Source organism: Phoenix dactylifera, unplaced genomic scaffold, assembly GCF_009389715.1.
Source record: "Phoenix dactylifera cultivar Barhee BC4 unplaced genomic scaffold, palm_55x_up_171113_PBpolish2nd_filt_p 000139F, whole genome shotgun sequence".
Classification (NCBI taxonomy): Eukaryota; Viridiplantae; Streptophyta; class Magnoliopsida; order Arecales; family Arecaceae; genus Phoenix; species Phoenix dactylifera.
Genome location: NW_024067695.1, coordinates 261,360 through 276,530, shown reverse-complemented (window position 1 = coordinate 276,530; position 15,171 = coordinate 261,360). Strand labels below are relative to the sequence as shown.

The window sequence follows — 15,171 nt, the reverse complement described above, 5'->3', positions numbered from 1 at the left end:
AACAAAGCAACAGGAGCATCTAAAGCAGACGTCCACAAAGAGTTCCCGGCATGCCGGGCCACGAAAGAGACGACCCAATCTGCAACCCTGTTTGCCTCCCAAACACGTGAACTGCCTGAAAGCCGCTCATCAGCTGAGCCATCCTGCAAGTTTCCCGTATAAGGGGGTGAACATCACCATACCTGTCAGCCCCCTGAATCCAGTCGATCACCACCGCAGAGTCTCCCTCAAGGTGTACCCGCTCGACACCAAGTACCTGCCTGGCGTAGGATAAATCCTTTCAGGCAGCCCGCAACTCCGCCCCAACTACAATAAGCCTTGGTGTACGCCGCCCTCCTGCGGCAAGCATCCTACTACAGTGATCCCTGATCACAAATTCTACCCCTCCAGTCATACCATCCACTGATCTGTTGCCATCGAAGTTTACTTTGAAATAGCCAAGGGGTGTGGGTACCCAAGAAACAAGGGCAAGACGTGGCGCTGAAACAGCGTGAAGAGTACCCCAGGTGTCCCTAGCCATTCCAGAAGAAAACACAGTGGCAGCCTCAATAACCTCCCTCGCATGTCGAGCCGCTCTATCCACCACCATCCTCGAAGGCGATTGCCTCTCCTCAAAAATGCCAGCGTTCCTGTCTAGCCAAATGTGATAGGACAGATACGCCCTCAGAATCCTATCCACCGCCGAACTAGGGCTACGCATGGAGACTCTCAATACCAGCATCAAATCCTACGCTGAGGCCACCGCGTCAAGTAGAGGGACCGGAGACCTCCGCCATATCTCTCAGGCTCTAGGACACTACATAAGAACATGCTCGGTGGTCTCCACGGTATCACCACACGCCTCACAGTATTGAAGGACCCGCATACCACGCCGGGCTAGCATACTCCTAGTTGGGAGGCAGCCTCAAGCCACCTTCCAGATGAAGAGTGCCAATCAGGGATGAATCTATAGCCTCCATATCTAGCCACCTGCAATCTGTCGAACTGGCGCCCTGCTGAGTAAAATGTGAAGATCTCTAACCCGCACCCGTGACCGCCTCGTCGGCGTCCAAAGTAACCTGTGAGGGTGTTAAGGAAGCAAGGGTGTTGAGATAGAGCTGGTGTAGCGGGGAAAGAGATTCAAATCAGAAAGGTGGAATTGCAAAAGAAGCGGTGCAACATAGCGATGCACCAGAGTACCCACCGTATAATGCTTCTAGAAGAAAAGATACGACGGTCTAACTAGCATAGGTAAAGACGTGCAAGGTTTGCACCAAAAAAAAAAAAGACGTGCAAGGTAAAGTATTATTTTCTAGCCTTTTTTTTAAAAAAAAATACCATTAAAATAATATAGCAGATTCTATGATGAAGACGTGCTGCAATCTAATATCTAACAATTTACATCAAAATGTAGGGCAAAGTGTTATTTATGAGTTTGTTTTTTTAACACTAGTAAAATAGTATTATAAATTCTATGATAAAGGCGAGCTACAAATCAATACTCAATAATTTATTATAAATGTGAGAAAGATACTATTTTTTGGTATTTTTTTCTACCTGACAAGTATGTTCGCAAAAATAAAACTTAAAAAAATTGTCAGGAGTCCGCACAAGCAGTGGAGCATGTGGTTTATTTCGATGCAAAACGAAAAATTTTATCAGGGCTTGACATGCCGTGAATCCTCTTGAAAGAAAAAGGTGCCTTCGAAAACGCGGACATAGGTGGTGCATGGTTGTTATCAGCTCGTGCTATAAGATGTTGGGTTAAGTTCCGCAACGCAACGAGCGCAATCCTCGTGTTTAGTTACCTTTAGAATAATAACCTGAATTCTAGGATAAAGATAAGCTACTAATTAATACCTGTCAATTTATCATGCATATAGAGCAAAATGTTATTTTTGAGATCAATTAATAGTGGGTCCCCGTTTCTTACCACCATAATTCTGAAAGGAAAATATAAATTTTAATAGTTATTGTTCTCAGGTTGAAACTTTATGGCATCCAGCAATAATATATGGAGAGAAGAGAATTTGATGTATCATTAATTTGTATCATTCTATTAGAAGAAAATCAAATAGATTTCTATGGCTAAATGTTTATTGTGACGGTAAGTAGTTGTGTAAGGGAGCCACAGGAAGCAAACCGAGAAGGTATATTGTCAGAAGCTGGGAATGCAACCAACAAACTATGCCTTTTTAGTTGTTTGGAGGAGACCATGAGATCTAACCACTAGATACATGAGAACTCTAGAATTTTAAGTTGTAAGAGATAGTGTTGCTCATTATATGGTAAGCATGGAGGCGAATGGTGCGGTGGACTGGATAGCTTCGTATGTGATGGATTATTCGAGAGGACTTTCCTTGTGCTCGGAAGCTCATGTACATATAGCTTTTAGAAATATTTTATTTTTTGATTCTTGTGGCTATATTCATACTAGATTTGTGTAATACACGGTCTGAGCGAAAAAAAGAAGAAGAAGAAGAAGTATGGAGTAAACTCCGGTCGCGCATACTTATATCATCATTACAATGTTGTTCACAAGATGGGCCTTTTGATGCAGGCTCAATTATTGAATACACTAAAAAAATAGCAAAAATGAAATTAAAAAAAAAGCTATTTATAGTTTCCCCTTACACTTATTTGTTATTACATCAATAAACAAAATCACAAATAATAAATGTTATGGGGCTTCTCTTTCTCATCTTATCTGTCCATCCATATGGTACATCTAAGGCTCTTTCCTTGGATGAGCAAATCAAAAGCCTTGTTTATGTCATGAAAACCCATCTCATGAGTTATGAATTCATCTAATTTAAGCTCCTGTTCAACATAAAAACCAACCCGAAATGAGTAGTGATTCGTTATTTAAACTAATATAAAGGTTGGGATGCGGCTAAACGTAGAATGTACTATATTCAAATAAATTTTCGATTATATCAAATAAGCAATTTATGTTTAAATTGTTGCATGCAAGTTGATTTTAGCTTAAATCTTATGTCTAGAGGAAACCTATTTTCACAAATATTACATAACTAGTGATGAAACTCAACTTCCAAACTATCATGCTGAGACCATGATCTAATTGCACAAGACAGGCTTATTGAAAATGAAAAAAAATATTATGGCCCAACAAAATCCAACCTAAACCAACTTCGATTCCATGCACATCTATCACATAATTGATGAGAAATCTTAATATCAAAATTTTCACATTTAAACCATGGTCTAATCATATTAGGTAACACAAGGCTTGGTGAAAACGAAAAACATTATGGCCGAATTAGTTCAGTCTAAACTGACTTTGATTCCATGAACACCATGACCAAATATCAAGTCATATAACATCGCAACTGATGTTGGATTATGCTTAGAGTTGCCAAAGATACATAACAATTTTTCAGAATCACTTTTGTTTTGGCTCAGTTATAATTAGTTAAAAGTTCTTTATTGTTTAAATGATCAACATCATTATTAAAATAAAATATAAGTTAAACTAGGTTAGTTTGCTTAATTATTTTGTGGTTTTCAAAATCTTGGAGCAAATGACATCACAATGAATTATAGTTCAAATCGGAAGTCCATTACAGAACTAATTAAGGAGACGAACTTTTGTTAAAAGATTACCTTATTAAGATATTGTTTTACGAGTATTGGAATGTCGGTCTTAGGCTTAATTCCGCCATATAATGAACCCATAACACATTTGCCTCTTAAGATCTCTGTAGAATCCAACATAATTGGCGAGCCATGCATTTCCACCCCAAGAATGATTGTCTTACCCGAACCCTGCATTTTACATTAAAAAAGAAAAAGATAAAAAAGAACCGATTAATAGAAATGTCAATTTTTTTCCTGTAACCTATAGATAAAATCAATGGCCTACTCATTTTTTTATTGATTGTGCCTAGTATAAGCAATAGTGCCTATTCTCTTTCCTATTTACTCAATGCTTTGAAACTACACGGTAGAAAGAAATTTAAGTTTATTTTGCCTAGTCTAAAAGAATCATAACTTAATAATGGCACTTAATATTTATTTTACGCATGCATGGGTGTGGAAGCAGATGCTATATATGCTTGATCAGGTTTTCAAGGAAACAACTTAGCTCTAAAATAGTATCCTATTCTTAAAAAAATAGGTACTCTTTTAAGACCATATTTTAACTAGTATGTCGGAATCAAAGAATCTTCACTCCGTTCATCTTTCACCGGTTAATTTCCATCAAAGAGCAGTACTAATTGCTCGAAATCAAGCATTATGAGATCATACCGCACGTGTGTGTTTTTCTATTTAAATTATTAATTTTTCTTTCTTTTTAAAGAAAATGAACGTTTGGCATTCCACATTCTTTGGTATTCTACATGCTTTTCTCATGAAAAATGTCCTATTAGAGTTGAACAAATTACATTCATGTGGAAAGCTAGACTTTAGAATAGCGTAGGTTGGGCTTCTGATGGAGGCTAATTCATGTGTGGCCATGCGGATGAATTGTTCCTATGCATACGCATGCAAGCATGGGATGGATATCGAATTTGAATCTTGTCTAATGTGATGATTCTGAGGGTGTATCTTATGCCACACGCACCACAAAAGCACACGAACTAATTTGGGTTCTACCTAAGTGTGTGTTCTAGTGTGTATGTGTGTGCGCGTGCGAGAGAGAGAGAAACAGAGAGAAGAAGAAGAAGAAGAAGAAGGGAGAAGGAGAGACTATTCGAGAGCTTTGAAAAGCGTCAGACATCAAGGATGCTAAACCGATGCATTCGAAGCAATAATCTGCACCCCCGCCGGTCATCTCCCGGATAACCTGGCAAGTGTGGGAACGGAAAAAGAAAGCTCTTAGTCAGTTGTCAATTTGATGTAGATGGTATTCAAGAACACAATATGAATGGGAAATGATGTGGAACGGAACCTGGCTAACCGGTTTCTCTCCAAGCTCCTTTGGGTTAACAAAATCAGTGATTCCGAGTCTCTTACCTGAATGTTATGTAAGTATATGTATATATATTTTAAAAAAAAACACTGGTTAGATCAGGACAAAGATAACATGTTCTGAATATTGACAATTCAACCCACATTCTTAGCTTGGTAGCTCCCAACGCATAATCTAAATTAACGATTTTTCCTTGCTTTCTAATATTAAAATTCAAAAAAAAAATTGTAGCTAGAAGCTAACCCAAGAGTGCTGGTCTGGTCTGAGCAAGTACTAGCTACAATAATAATGCTGAAAATGGAGGCTTATCCCAATGGTCACACTGTTCTCGGCTTAGCAACCGAAATTTTGGATTAAATCTTAGATGATATATCTCAAATATTTAGACTTGGATAATTATTAGCATTGCAAGCAAGTTAAGTTGGAGTGGATTCGATCCATATCTGATTTGGGTTGAAAATAAAATCTGAACCAAATCTAGGATTGGATCAGATCCTGTAAAATATTAAATTAAGCTATGCAATAAATTTTTTAGGCCAAATTGGATCATCCACAATGCTAACATGTCATAATAAGCATGTAAAGTAATTATTCAATCACATTATAGATATATTATAAAATAAAATGATAGTATGCTTTATGTAGATATTATAAAAACATATTTTACATCAATGATCAACTATATGAAAAAAAACATCTTATATTCAACAAGGAATCTAAAATATACCTTACACTAGTATAGGATTGATCTGAAACATTTCGAGTTCGGATTGGTAATTTAATAATTAAAGCCTAATATAGTTTTGAAGTTGGGTCATGTTTTTGAATCCAAGTCTAATCCAAATAATTTTCAGATCGAAAATGGGTTAATCCAATCCACTTGCAGCCCTAGTAGTATGGCATATGTAGAACACGATCCCTTTCTCTCAAAAAACAATAAGATATACATGGAGGTGGATATTGTACTATCATATTTAGTTATACGGCTACAAAAGTCACCCAATTTGCTCTCTGTAAATGCACGGCTATCATCCGTGCCCAATCTGTGGATCTCTTTCAGCCAATTTCAGAATTCTATAGCCCAAGATTGGGTAGCCTTGTATCTTTCCATCGTGGGTTTAAAGCCCCAGATCTTTGCCACCGTTGCAGTTCTACTCATTCTAATGACTTATTCTATTAAGAACAATTCATTCATTCGAAAAAAATAATCAAGATCACCCCATATAAATCGATACATGATAACCTATAAAAAGATGGAAGGGAGGGATGAGGGGTCTGGAGAGCCTACCAATCTCGAATTTGTCAGGATTCAAATCCACACCTATGATCCTCCCAGCTCCTCGAAGTCTCGCCCCTTCTGCCACCTGCAAACAATTAATAGATTTTGCTTAGTCTGTGGCAGTGGGAGAGAAGAATGGGATTGCATGTTGTTATCTTAAAGAAAAATGTAGAGGAAGCAATATCTCTATCTTCTAGTTGGAGAGAAACAAATTAGTTTGGACCATGCTCCTTAATAATTTCTGTCAACAAGCTTATCTTTTGCATCCAGGTCAATCTATTATACTGCAGTAGAATATTACTATCTTCCTCAGTTTGCAATAAATAATATTAAAATTCTTCAAAGCAACTGATGAAAAAATCTCCACTTATAATTATTTTGTTAAGAGTATAAAATAGGAATAAAAGTATGTACATTTGAGAAAAATTGTAGTACATAAACATCAAAGTTACAGTCCAAACCAGCATTGATAAGTTTCAATCTTGTAATTATCAACCAGAATATTGGTATCTTGGTCGATTCCAATATGATATTTCTAAGCATCAGTTCAGATCTCAAATATCTTGATTTCTACCTTCCATCACCACTGATAGAAGCGGAGAATACTTGGTTACATAAAATCCTTGTTCTGGATTTTTTTTAAAAACAGACAAAGGCTAACTGTTCATGTTTTGACCTTGGATTCAGATTTTGTCAAAAAACCTAAAATATATGCTTTAGAAACCATGGGAGGGACACCACCTAGTCATGCCCATCAAGCAATAAAAGTTAAGAAATGACTAACTACTTTCCCAAGAATAATCCCACATGACAACTACGTACCAACTAGCCTAAAGTCAATAAATTCGATTGTTCAACATAAAATATTCAGAAACTATTGCTAGGTTTTGCATGTTATCAACTGCTACGCCCAAATTACCAACAAAAACAATGAACCGATAATGGCGTTAGTAAGGCAGACGGACAGATATTATATCACCAAGTAAAAGGATTTATAATAGCAATAGTCAACGACCCAAAACATGCATGTTTAGTATTGTGCAAAAAAAATATTTTAATAAATTTTAAAGCAAACAAAGGTTCGATAATATTATTTAAAAAGTGCTTTTACAATAAAAGAAAATCAAAAGTATTTTTAGGAGAAATTGGACAATCTAGTTTCTAATTTTTTCTGGTTTTTTTAGAGTAGAAGCAATTTTGTAAAAACAAGCTTTTCAATTTTTTTTTCCTACACAACTGGAAACTAGATGTTCCCCCATTCCACGTGGAGGACAAGGAACAGTGCACCGATTTAAGCTCTTATCTTTGGCTTTACCAGGTACGGAGATGCGAGCTGTCTGATCGTGACAACTAGAAAACACCTCACGGCCTTTGACAAAAGAAAAAACAAAACAATCCGTGGAAAATTCTTAGGAGTGCGTTTATTTGCAATTCTCCCGAATCTAAGAAGTAGATATTCCAAACTAAAATCTACTTGTCGGCTAACATACGTGGATGGCCCACGTATAACTATGGTATCAATATTTAAGACAAATGATTGACGGGCAAGTAGCGAATACGGTTGGATGTCGCCGGTATGATGGAGACTGCCATTATTCATGCTATGAGTGTATATATATATATATATAGAGAGAGAGAGAAAGTTTCTTTTTTTTTGTTTGAAAGAATACATTCTTATTAATTTAATGAGCCAAAAATATAACTTATTGTTTATTATTTTATATTTAATTTTTATATTACCGCCAAACCAACGGCTCCGAGTCCAAATATGGCCACGGTGGACCCCGCCTCCACCTTCGCCACCTTCCACGCTGCCCCAACCCCTGCAAAGGTGCCACATAATGAGCAAAAAATATATTAGATTTTCGTTTAAAAAATCGCTAAAATATTGTAACTGGGCCGTGAGATTTTTAAAGTCGAGGATAATTCCATTCCCGCCAAAACAAATAAATAAATAAATTAATTTTGTAAATAATACCTAAGCTGACGCACGAGATCCCTTTCAATATCAAATTTCTAATATTACTTGGAAGCGAGGCTTCAAGTTAAATAAATCCTTATCAAGAGTGTGTGTTGTCCAACTGGTCGACTTCTAAATCATGGACCTTTCCCTTATGGTCCATCATCATAATGAAGTCAACCCCATCCCATCCGTCCATTTCTTACCGCCATCTTTCGTTCTACTTACCGGTGGAGACGCTGCAGCTAAGCAAACAGGCCTTCTCCGGCGGGATGGCCGGGTCCATCTTGACGACGTGCGCGACATCGGCGACGGTGTACTCGCTGAAGCTCGCGGCCCCACCGAGGAAGCCGTGTACCACCGCTCCCTCCGCGTCCGTGAATCTGGTGGTCCCGTCCCTCGGCATCCCCACCGCCCGGTACGGCAGCTTCGCGCACATATTACTCCTTTCCGACTCGCACTCCCCGCACTCCCCGCACTGTGCCAGGAACGTCGGCACCACCAAATCCCCGACCACCACCTCCTCTACGTGCTCCCCCACGCTCTCCACCACCCTACGATCCTCATCACACGGTCAATAATATTACTAGCTAATTAACAACTATAATCAAGTATCTAATCTACGTACCCGACTGCCTCGTGGCCGTAGATCTGGGGCAGGACGGCAGGGAAGCCCTGGGATCAAGAGAGAGGGTGAGATGAGGGCCGCCGAGCTAGGGTGGGGGATGGATGGGGGTATATGTATACCTTCATGCGCCAGAATGTGACGTCGGTGTGGCAGACGGAGGTGCAGAGGATTTTCATGCGGATCTCGTAGGCTTGGGGTGGAGCCACCACCACCTCCTCGATCCGGAGCGGCTCCCCCGGTGCTCTGCTCACCGCCGCTGGAGGTTACCACCCCGAAAGCAAAGCTTCAGAGGAATTCTTCAGGGCTCAAAGAGAAAGATATTAAAAGGATAAAAAGTAATACCTTTGCATCGGATAGGCTTTGGGGTGGTGCTGTTCTCCATCGCTGAAGTCTTCTCTCTGTCTCTGTCTCTGTCTCTGTCTCTTTTTCTTGATATATCTCCAGGCACCGCGGGATTTATAGAGGTATGGCAGTGGTTAGTCAGGTGGTGGGGCCGAGAACGACTGAGCCGGCACCGGGTTGGGTGGGTAAAAAGAAGCTGAGGGTCGGGAAACTTGAGGGGCGCTCTTTGGGGCCCCACGAACGAATCGCCGGAAACTTCTCAGGGCGGTAGGTTTAGCGCTGCTGCTAACCTTCTTTCCTGGTGCTGAGCTCGCACGCGCTCTCTCGCTCTCTCTCACGCGTGTGTATACATTTGTTTTATCTTGGTGGGTGGCCTTTATTGATCAAGGCTGAAGAGCAATTTTAGTCCAACCAATTACTAATTATATAGACTTCCAAAAGATAAAGACTTTTAAATTATTAATTGACTTTTTATCAGCAAATATTTTAAAAGTGTATCGATGTATGTGGGCATGGGAAGGAAGATCAAATACCCCTTTTGTTTATTTATTTGTACAATTTAGAGTTCAATTCGGGTCGGATTATATCCGACCGCATCCATTTTTATATTTAATTTGGATCGGATTAGGATACTGTCTTTTTGGTCCTATCAAATTCGGATATGGATCTAGATATTCAATTCAAAAATCTTCAAAATACAGGTACGGATGCGGATATACCTACTTTTTTCAAATTAGGATACGGATGTAAATATCCGTATAACAAAAATAAGTGAAAAAGAGAAGTTTAAGTTAAGTTAAATCGTGGAACCAATAAAGTGATTAACCAAACCTAAACTAAAAAGAATTCAAATATCGAATGACTGTCACTTAAGATAGTAATCCGAATACGAAATACTTGATTCAAATAAATTCCTTTGAATCACCCCGCACACTTGAAAGGCTCAAAACTATTATTCGTTAGTTTCGTCCTTCTTTACTCTTAGTCGTTTTCAAGCAACTAGAATTTCGAATATCTCGTTCACTTTCTAGTTTCCACCCGACAACTACAACTGGCGACAACTATAAGATACCTTGGAGGCTCCATAGGTTTCGTCTGCTTCGGTGACGAGTAACCTTGAGCGATATTTTCTTTATAAAATTGCTAGTTTTTATTATTAATAAATACTTGTTAAACTTATATTTTTTAATTATTTTTTTAATGATCATGTCTTTATTGCTAGTTTTTATCATTGAATTTTGCTCAAATTTGATTAATATCCAAAATGGTATCTAATTTATATTCGTATTTAGATTAAAAAAATATGGATATGTTTAACATCCAATTTATATCTGTATCTGTTTATAACAAATATGAATATGCTTAATATCCGATTCGTATCCGTATCTGTTTAGAACAAAGATGAATATTAATTTTGATGTCTATTTAATATTCATATCCATATCCATATTCGTTGAAAAATATGGATACGGATATGGATATATTAATTGTCGATCTATATTTGATCCGTTTTCAGCCCTATGGTCCATCATTGAGCCCCATGATGACTTGAATCAATATTAGTAGAAAATGATAGATAGCACAATAGATAGAATGGTGCTTCTCAAATCCTTCATGCAAGGATTACTGCATAGTAGAAAATAATTACTAATATAGTGATTATTGCAACAGAATTATAATAGCAAATAATGAGCCATGAGGAAAAATAATAGTGTCATTTTTTCTTTAGTTCAAATAGACAAAATTATATTATTTCTTTGGATGGTACAATTATTTTTGGATAGAATATCAACGAACAAAATTGACTTTTGAAAATGATACTCTTTTATTCCAAAAAAGTTACAAGCCAAAAAAGGTTATTATTTATGTTATAATGTACATTCACTATAATAGAAAATAACAGGTGATATTTTTTTCATGTTAATTATCCTAATAACATAAGGGGGTGGCTTAAGCCATTTTAATGGCCATCATAATAGTTATAATACCATCATTAAGCCCATGATTTTGGCATCAATCTTTAATTACTTTCTTATTGATTTAAGATCATAACTCTAGTTCTCTTTATTTTCGAAATTTTTTTGGATATCTACTTAGATTTCTGTAAATGCAATTAAAACTTCATATAAGTTAAATATTTTTTTATAGTACAAATATGAATATTTTCTTTGTTATAAACATATAATTTTCTATAGGCAAAATATGGATTTTTGCTATTTTTCTTCACCTAACATAATTATTGTAGTGAGATTTTTATGTAAGTTTGAACGAACAATTTGCAAAAAAACATTTGAAAAACTTAAAATGCATCTAAAAGTTTCCTTTATCAATAATTATGATAAAAAAATGTCAAAGATAGACGGCCCGAATCTGACCAAGTCGAGGCATGAACCTCGAGGGATGACCGGCGTAGAGACGTTGTGGCAACAGGAGGTTGGGCGAGGATGACCCCCCTCCAGAGGAGCCAACCTAATTGGTGGTACAACCTCGACCTAGGGGTCAATGACCACAGTCTTACCTCGAGATACGAGCACCTCGGGGGATACTTCAAGAACCGACGCCTCAACAGTGGCCTCGGAGCCAGTTTCGATAACCTCAACAACAATCTCAGAGGCAATTTTGGTAACCTCAGCAACTTCAACAACCTCAGCAGTGACCTCAGCGGTGATTTTGGTAGCTTCGGTAGCGGGGCCGGAAAGGATTTTCCCCTCGACTTCTTCTCTTGCGGGGCTTCATCCGTGGACGCTGCGGCAGACCACTTCATTATTTTCCTCCTCTAATGGATCAGTGCAAGGTCAGTCTTCATGGTGAAGAGAGCTGCAAAACCAAGGATAAAGTTCATCAATAACATCGAGGTGCAAGATAGAGAAAATTCAGGAGGAGCTTACCCTGAGGGTTAGGCGGACTTAGACCAACTTTAATTAGAGTCTCCCTAGACAGCAACTCCCGCAAGAAAAAAATCCCAGATCAAGACTGAAGAAGCTTGTCCAAGGCCTTTTGATCGTTATTAGACAATCTCGAGGGCTGATTCAAATCGCTCTAAGGCACCCTCTACTCGGTCTCAAACCCCCTTAACTGCTCAGAGTGAACGAAGAAAAACCTCCCTTTCCATCCATGGATGGAAGAGAAAGTACCTCGAAGTAACTAGCGGTCTTTTTGAGAAGAAAAATACCACCATATGCTATCCTGTGGATGTCTCTTCAAGGTGAAGCATCCCCGGAAGAGGGGAATCGAGGCTGGGATGCCCCAGAGAAAATAAAGAGAAAGGAAACCGACTAAGACCCGTCAGGATTTCGCACCGGCTGGGTCAGAACGAGGTTGTAAGACCTCATCAATTGCATAAAGAAGGGGTGGAGAGGAAGCCTCAGCCAAGCCCGTAGAGTCTCCTCATACAGGTCGAGCCAAGAAGGATGTGGGTTGGTCACCTAGTCACCAAGACCGGCGAACTCAAAAGTGAACATGAGGGGCACAAAATTTTGAGCTCGGACAAGGTCCATTTTCTCCTAAGTAAGAATGAATGCCTCATGATCTGGGCCTGACTGGACCTTGGACTCAGCCTTGCCCGAAAGCGACGACAGCCGACCTCGAGAAGAGCGATCAGATTGTTGACTCTCCTTCGAAGCATTAGCCTCAGCCCTACTCGTACTGGCAAGAAAAAGATGAAAGGAAAGAGTAAGAAAAGAAGAGTGGTGGAGCAGCCAAGGAGCAGAAACCCACCAGAAAATGGAGGAGCACAGGGGATGCCGATGCCGGAGGAACGGAGATTCACTGGAGTACCAATCGAAGGCCTAAACGCTTGTGCACGCAACCGAAACAACAGATGAAGTAAGAAGTGTAAACTAAAGGGCGGAACCACCCTTATATGGAGGCGCAGACGACCTTGATCAAAGTGCTTATTCGGGTACTCGAGCGGATCAAGCCACACGTCAGCTCGGGACACGGCGCAATGAATTGCCTAGATCATTGTAGTAATGATGCCTTAAGGGAAACCCCGCAATGATGTCTTCTTGGGACAACCCGGATACAATGACACTTCAAGAAGATAGATCGACGCATTTATTGCCTATGATGAAAGCCTCGCCCTCGACCGAGGTGGCGACTTGACTTCTATATCCGAACTAGAGTGTAGTTCGGCCTCGGAAGTAGGAGGCAAGTGACGAAAAAAATATTAGACATCTTGACCTTAGGCTAGACTGATCTCCTTGACCTTGGATGTAAATCGAGGTGAACAACTTCGCCCCAGTCGAGCAGCCAACCAACCGAAGTGAATGACTTCGGTAGCGACCGAGGAGAATAAAGACTAACAGTCCAACAACCGATAACTCTAGCAGTCCGCAATCGTGACAGCACCATGGCCTGTGCCCCACTAGCGCTGCCCACCGTCCATACAGATTGGCTCTCACGCCACAATCGTATTACCGGCCGTTATCTGGCCATCATTGCACGGCACGTCAGGTTAGGTAATGACAAAATGAGCTTTTCTATATAAATGGGCAGCCTAGAAGATCTCGGATACGCAAGATATAATACATACAATATTACTTATAGAGTTACACTCTATGGAAATCTCTTCCTTCCATACTGTTATTTTTCTATTCTGACTTAGGCATCGGAGGTCCTCCATCAGAAACTCTCCAACAAGCAGAATTCTTGTAGGCCACCACCAGCAGCATCCAACACCTTAATGCTTGTTTAACTTGCCTTCATCGGACTTTAGGGCTGGCTGAGCTATGCTCCCATCTCAATTAAAATTTGGCAGACATAGCAACGGCTCATAATCAATAGTTGGAACCATATCACCATCAAGTAATTCAATAATGAATGTCCTCCAATTCCATGCAGGACGACCCAACGTGACTCTATGAGAAAGACTCTCATGTTCTCAAGGAAAACTAGAGTTACATGTGTGCTTTGAGAAGCCTCGCACGGCACTTAATTGCATGTCCGGTCCCCATCATGCGCCGGTCGACCATCGCGAGTGTCATGCGACATGGCATGCTTAACAAATAGCCTAACGCACCGAAGTCAAAATTATGTACTCAAACTATCAAGGGCAAGAGGGTAGAAGTAAATTAAAATAAAATAATTAAGGGACAAGAAAAACACTTGACACAACCAAACCAGTACTCCACGCCAAAGCAATTGGGTCTTCCATTGTATGAGACAAGGACTTGTTGCAGGCTTGGCGTGCATGGTGGTTGAGATGGATCTCCGGAAGATTGTCCCCACTTAATTTGACCAATACAAGCCGAGGAATTGGGGTCTTCAGGCCATTGTATAAAATAAGGAGTTGTTACAGGGTTGGCGTGGGTCATTTAATTACCAATTATTTTTAATTGTTGGCCGGTTGGAGAATCTATTTTAAAAACCTGAAGGAACGGGAGCGATCCAAAAGCGAGGGGGCATCCCAGTGATATAACTAATCATCATTTTCAAGGATAGCTAATTACTTTTCTGAGATGATTTAGCTTATCCCTGGAATCTAGCAATTCTTTGTGTATACATGTATGTATGTATGTATATATGTATGTATAAATAGCTCTTGAGAGCAAGGTAAAATTTTTGTACATCGAAATAGCCTGGAAATCTCTCTACGTTTACAGCCAGTCAACAACATCTCTTAGCAGTGAGAATAGCAGAAAAGCGATGGGGGAAAATTTTCCTAGTGGGACCTTTTCTTTGGATCTCGATCGCGCATATATAATGAGGCCAAACTCAGAAGCAGTGTTGCAGCCCTCGTAATATTAGGTGGTCCAACCTCCCACTTCAATCGAAACAAGCATCCAACTTTAATAAAGTGTATATTTGCATGAATTGGATATCACCATGCATTCATCTCATGTGGAGTTCGAAAGCTGACGTGTAATCAACGCTCTTTATATCATTGCAATAGTTAGTGGGTCACCTATTATTACCGTATAGCCATAATCTGCCATCAAGATCAAGACAAGGAAGTAATCTACTTCTTTTTTTTCCTTTGGTACAATGAATGGAAGAGAAACAAAACAAATAACAGTAAAAGAAAACAACAAAATACAAAACAGCACAGC

At 39.4% G+C, this 15,171-nt stretch overlaps 1 protein-coding gene across 1 annotated transcript; it reads right to left on the bottom strand.

The window, feature by feature from the left end:
• Nucleotides 1–2,464: 2,464 nt before the first annotated feature.
• Nucleotides 2,465–13,474, bottom strand: LOC103717966 (alcohol dehydrogenase-like 2). The gene is made up of 11 exons (XM_039116774.1): nt 13,438–13,474; nt 9,122–9,376; nt 8,899–9,035; nt 8,780–8,826; nt 8,380–8,705; nt 7,932–8,014; nt 6,201–6,276; nt 4,892–4,956; nt 4,691–4,786; nt 3,604–3,765; nt 2,465–2,799 (listed from the first exon to the last, which is right to left on the bottom strand). Exons 1-11 carry the CDS (start codon nt 13,472–13,474, stop codon nt 2,683–2,685), a joined length of 1,401 nt encoding a protein of 466 aa, XP_038972702.1. The 3' UTR covers nt 2,465–2,682.
• Between the last annotated feature and the right edge of the window lie 1,697 nt (nt 13,475–15,171).